This window comes from Oryza glaberrima, chromosome 9, assembly GCF_000147395.1.
Source record: "Oryza glaberrima chromosome 9, OglaRS2, whole genome shotgun sequence".
In the NCBI taxonomy this organism is placed as follows: domain Eukaryota; kingdom Viridiplantae; phylum Streptophyta; class Magnoliopsida; order Poales; family Poaceae; genus Oryza; species Oryza glaberrima.
The window spans coordinates 3,557,276-3,563,552 of NC_068334.1; the positions used below are offsets into that span (position 1 = coordinate 3,557,276).

At 40.5% G+C, this 6,277-nt stretch overlaps 1 protein-coding gene across 1 annotated transcript; it reads left to right on the forward strand.

Moving 5' to 3' along the window:
- The first annotated feature begins 331 nt into the window (after positions 1-331).
- Positions 332-3,140, forward strand: LOC127785470 (protein NOI4). Its single transcript, XM_052312926.1, has 3 exons — positions 332-499; positions 1,779-1,973; positions 2,877-3,140. Exons 1-3 carry the CDS (start codon positions 491-493, stop codon positions 2,919-2,921), a joined length of 249 nt encoding a protein of 82 aa, XP_052168886.1. The 5' UTR covers positions 332-490; the 3' UTR covers positions 2,922-3,140.
- The last annotated feature ends 3,137 nt before the right edge of the window (positions 3,141-6,277 follow it).

Sequence of the window (6,277 nt, forward strand, 5' to 3'; positions counted from 1 at the left end):
TTGGGAGTTGTAACTTGTGAGTCGGACGTTTCATCTATCCCCACCCTGGGTAGTGTTGGACGACCACAGTCCACAGAGCCACACCACACGCATGAGTACATGACACACCACACAGCCAGACACAGAGGAGCTGGCCCATCTGCCACGGACAATCCTGCACAAAAACTGGGATTCTTCTCCTCTCCTCTACACAAACACACAAACACAGACACTGACAGACTGCAGCGCTGACAGCCAGCCAGCCAGCCTACAGGCAGGCAGGCAGGCAGGCAACGCAAACCACCACCCAACCCCAACACCAACAACTACTACTAATACCAAGCCAAAATCAAATCACCCTACTAATTTAATCGCCCCCCACTTAATCTAATCAAACCCTCCAAACCAAACCGATTCCTCCTCTTCTTCTCCTCTCCTGCTCCCAACCCCACCCTTCCTTCCTCGACCACAGCAGCGGCGGCGGCGGCAGGAGACGGAGAGAGGAATCGCGATGGCGGCGGTGAGATTCCGATTCCCCTTCCCCGACCCTCCTCTCGTCCTATCGCTGTGTCGTTGTTTCCCCGAATTCCGCTGATTTGGTTGCGTGCGGGGGAGTAGAAATCCCCCGGGTTGGAGCTGCTCCTGGAGCGGATTGATTGGTTGGTTTGATCTGCGTGGGTAACGGGTGCGGCGGCGGTGATCGGCGGCTGGTTGCGGATTAGGTGGGGCTAGGGTTTGCTGTAGGTTACCAGCTTGGTGTTGAAGCCGTTTCTTCTGGTTTAGGGTAAGGGTTTGGAATCGGGCGGTTTCTTGGTTGTGGTTGATCCAAGAATGGGGCCTTTCCCGTGAAGTCCAACGTCCAGCTCGTAGGGGGGACTTGAGATTCGTGGCTGCTTACTTCCGTGCTATTTTTAGGGTTGGTTCCACGAATTTCTCAAGTTTGGGGAATGGATTCTGTGTTTATGTTGAGAGCTTAGCTGCTTGGGAGGATGAGTGATGTTGGAGTTGGATTTCCTGGAATGGTTGATTGGTAACTTGGCATGTATGTAGCTTGTGCACACTGCGAATTTCATTCATCGGAACTAGGGGGGATGAGATTAACTTCTCATTGTAGTTTCTGCTTTCGTGAACTGAATGTAAGTAGGTTTATTTGCTATCAAGGAGATTCTGTGACAATTTTTCTATGTTTAGTGCAGTTGCCTGGCAGTTGTAACTAGGAAGGACATCCTGTTGCTGTGCAGCTTCTGTGATGTTGTTGGTTACTGTATCACACAAGCCACAGTAGTCACGCATGTGATGTCTAAATTGGACTAGGGTGTCTATATTTAGTTAGTGGGACAATCTTTTGCTTCTGATTGCATTAGGTGATTAATTGTTTGCAGAACCCCAGGTGGTCATACATGTGGTGTCTAAATTGGATTAGGGTGTCACAATATTCTGTTTTGTGGAACTAAAAGCAATCCTACATGTGGTTTTTGAATGGATTAGGGTGTTGCTATATTTTGCTATGCCCCACTATTGAGATAAAGCTGACAGCTTGCTTTAAAGTTTTGATTTTCTTTATACCCTGTTGCAAGCATAATCAAATTACTGGAACTCTTGTGGGTCCTAATAGAGTGATAATGTGGTATCTTTGTTATTTTTTCCTTCAATTAATATCCGGTTTGTTCTTTTTGGCACACGGCACACAATACAATTTTGTTAATGATGGCTATTCAGCTATTTCCTCCTGTCCTGAGCAAGCATTCAGATATATCTAATATGATAGTGTCTGACAAGGGACCCCTTTGCACTTGCAGGAAAAAGGAAGTCCGTTGCCGAAGTTTGGGGAATGGGATGTCAATGATCCTGCTTCAGCTGAGGGATTCACTGTAATCTTTAACAAAGCTAGAGACGAGAAGAAGACTGGTGGCAATTCACAGGGACAAGATTTGGCCGCAAAAAGTGAACAGCCATCTGGACAAGGGTTGTATCCAGCAAAACCGAACAGTTCTGTAAGTATTCTGTTCTTTCCATTTCCTTCTCATGGGCTTTCCAACTCTTTCATGTTGAGTAATGATAAAATGGAGTTCCGAAGTCCAAACTTCCAATTAAGAAGGAAATACACACCTGTCATGATCTTGTGGGCAAAAGGCCAATTTTCTGATAAAAAAATTTCTTTTTCAATAAAACACATGCATATTTCAATCAAAATCTGGTCGCGAATGATCGTATATGCTGTTGCTGAGTTGCAGCTGTACTTATAATGAAAATTAATGATATTTATGCTGTACGCTTCCTATGGTGGTGTGTGGTTGTTTAAGCCAATGAGACCTTTCTAAGGCCATCATTGCTGGTTCAGGGGGTATTTTTTTGATCGAGGTTCAGGGGGTCTGCTATTTAATGTTCAGGTAGGATGTCAAGTTCTTGGAATACCGTAATTACATAACAAAAGTTAGTTAACATGGATGAATTGTCTAACAATCAGAAATGAGCAAGCATATGTTGTTGCAATATTGTTGGAACCACAACCGTCTGTTTTAGCATAGAAATTTGGTTGCTGAAGTACACAACTGTTTCTACCTACCAGGCAATTCTGGTGATTTCATTTACCTTGCAAGTCCATAAGTGTTTGGTTGATAGGTAATCTTTGAGCTCATATGTGAAGACTACCTATTAACCTTTGGGCTCATAGATAATCTTTGAGCTCATTAATAGGTTAATAGGCAAGATTTCAGATACTGTCATGCATAAATATTTGATGATCACTGTCCTTGGATAATTTTCTTATAGTGCAAGGGAACAGGTTATCCTGAAACATAACTTTACTCCTGCAACTCTTGCATTGGAATGCTTTTTTAACTTGGTAAGTAGTTTCGTTGTTTTTATCATGATGTAAATATTTTTTTTATTTGCAGAAGAAATGGTTCTGCTGCATGCAACCTACTGCTGCTGAATCTTGAAGATCATGGGCTGATTGGATTGTGGAAGCGTCTACCTTGTTAAAATCAGAAAAAACTCCACGATATCCATGGGAACTTGTTTGTGGGTTTACTGTGTGGTGAAGATGTTATGGCGGAACATGTAATATTACTTCTATGGTGTGTACATTATTTACAACCTATATATGTGGGAAAACATCAGTGGTGTATATTGATGCATAAAGTTGGTATTTCGTCAAATTGACTCAATTCTTGAATGTTCATTCTGTTTAAAAGGGCGAGAAGAAAAGGCAAAAGTAACACCGAAAGGCCTCTCAACTTGGATGTGCATGTTCTTCTTTTGTGTGCTGACCTATATGCTGCTTTCCACAACAGAGGGGACTTATTCGTGCACAGACGCTTTCTATTACTCCTTTTTCTTGAGTGAGATGACTTTCTGTTGCATTCAGCATGAGACAGCGGGTTTACCTCTTGATAATAGGTATTCAGTTGGTGCAAGTATGGTTTTGATCTTGCAGATTATAATTTATCACGAATGTAATGCAATTTATGCTTATATTAGTTGTGATGTCACAATCAAGCCAAATTTTGACGTGTCGACGTGGTCTCAGGATCATGCAATATGATATATTTCTATATCATGGATTGGCTCGTATACTGCGCGGTACTCCAGCTGTGAAAGCAGTGCGTATGTGTTAACTAATAAACTGTGATTAGGGATGCAAGCGGCGGGCAAGCGGCCTTTTTTTTTTTCAGTTTATCTTACTTCTAGTTTATTTTTTCTTCTAATTTTTATACTAACATGCGAGAAATAAACTAGCAAGGGTTTTTTATGTGGATAGCCACGGGACTACCCACTTACATCCCTAACTGTGATGGCTCGTGCCACGGGAGAAGTGGAATTATGTTTTTCTTTTCACATTTTTAGGTCTATTTTCTGTAAGATAACAACTTGTGCCATTGCTTTTAGGCTCCATTTCACACAGCTCTAAATCTCAGATCCATGCTCAATTTAAACTTTGTAAGTTAAATTGAAGTTCTTGCAAATTTTATATTTCTTCTAAAATATATAAAAAAAAACTCATTCATATGTTATTAATATAATCGCTAGATCCATATATCTGTGGAGCTATGCAAGGTCCTAGTTATAGGATTCTAAAAGAATATTTATGACAATATAAAGGTTGGGACTCAACAATGCATCGTCTAGAGGATTACTTTTTTTTATGGTGGGTTGCCAACAGAATTATTTAAGCTTAGTCCTAGATTGGCACATATGCTCGTAACTATACTCAACTATTATTCTTTTAGTGATATATAACATATCTGTCATTAGTGAGACATTCATGATAACTTTGTCAATGCTAAGATATGGGTTAGATGAGTTTGATCATGTGACATCTGCATTGCACACACATTAAAATCTTCACTCAAATATTTTTTGTACCACTTGTTTATTTTCACCTACAAACAAACAATATAATGACAGTATGACTTTATTCTATATTTTTAACTGATAACCTACGATTTATGATATATAAAAATATTATATTTGTTATTCAAAACCGTTGGTTTAAAATTCTGAATACGCAAAAACATCTTACGAGTAATACGAATGTGTACTCCGAATGGTATTGTAAAGTCTAGGGCATGCTTGGAATACCTGTCTTAGGCCCAAAACCGGACGTCAACCGCCGAAGGTCCCTCAACTTACATGAGGGGCCAAACGCGCTGATTCAGCCGCTACGTCGGATAAAACTGGGGTCAAAACCACCGAAGGATCTAAATCGAACGGTTTTGTTAGATGAGGGACGTCCGGTATCCGGTTTTGCTGTTGGAGGACGATTTTGTAACTCGACGACAAGTTGAGGGACCTTTGGCGTACTTTTTCCTAAAATACCGGCTTGTGACTTATTTTTAGTCGGACCGTAAAATCGCGCTGGGGTGGCCTGTATCCCGGATTATAACTCGGCCCAAAAAGCCCATTACACTGGGAAAAGAAAAATCTGCTATCGAGGCCAAAAAAACAGACTTCTCTCTGCACCGGCGCCATCCTCATCTCTGGCGCCACCGAACCCTTCTAACCTTCTCCTCCGCCAGGATCCGTTTTCTCTCAAGCCAGCCGGATCCTTCTCCACCGCCGGGATCTTCTTCACCACCACATTCTCCTCCCAGATGCCGCTGCTGCCACCGGACACATCCACTTTCTCTCGAGCTCACTGGAACCGCATCATCTTGGAGCTCACCGGAAGCCCTTCCCTCTTCTCCGATCTCCTGATTGATTGTCCAGCATCGTCTTGGAGTTGCATTGTGTCTCCATCACTCGGTTCCAAATTTTCTTTTGTGTGCAAATCATTTTCTAGTGCAACTGCAGGTTCCAATTTTTGTAGGTGACATGTATGATTCTTTTCTAGGTTCCAATTTTTTATATGATTCTCATATATCTTCTTCTCAATATGAATTTTCTTGTTCCTGTTCGATGTTCTGCTCTAATTTTTTATGAACAGCGATGTCTGAATCCGAATTTACTATTGGTTTATCCAGATTTGTTGCTTTAGATTGGGGTTTGGATCTGAAATTTCCATGTATTATTCAGTGTTCATGCTAACTTTTTTATGGGAAAGAAAGTTTTCACCTTCTGCAGTTCATAGTGCTAGAAAAGTTTTTGTTTCCTCTCCCAAATAGCTCAGCCAGAGGAGTTTCTTTTAACCTGTATTTTTGGGTAACCAAAGTTACCCGTGATTTTATTTACAACCGAGAAGAAAAAAACCCGAAACATCCAAGTAAGCCCTTAGGGTTGGTTTTAAATTCTAGGGTACTAGATGGACTTCCATCCAAAGTTAGGGGATATTTGGACTTTTTCTTAAATTTATTAAAATATCACAGCAGTTTCCTGATGATCAAATGTCTGTTTCAGTTTCCCATGAAAATTCTTATTATTATTATGCTTCAAATTGCCAAACTGGTTTTAGAGTATTTAGCCATATTGTAAAGCTTCATAATTTTTGAAACTCTTATGGTGCTGCCCTGAGTCCTGACTATGTTTTGTTGCTTCATCGTTTTAGCAGAATTAAGTCTTTGTTTTTGTTCGAATGGAATTGTATTATTTTCTTTATGAAACATTTTGGAATTTAGGTAAATTCCTCCTAACCAAGTAATTTCCACTTATGTGATCCTGTATACGTGGAATAAGTGTTTGCTGCATATGATTTTTTAAAATGAAATGCATCACAACGATTTAGCTACACTTGTCATGTTTGAATACCTATGTATTAATTCAGCCTAAATTGAATGCGTTGGCATATAACTCATGTATATAATTATGGTTTAAATTAGTAAGTTTGCACAGCACATACGCTTCATTACTACTGCAGCAA

Bases quoted from the DNA above. Each gene is read 5' to 3' on its own strand.
- LOC127785470 (XM_052312926.1), top strand. The intron at 1,974-2,876 runs GTAAGTATTCTG...TTTTATTTGCAG, and splicing joins CAGCAAAACCGAACAGTTCT to AAGAAATGGTTCTGCTGCAT.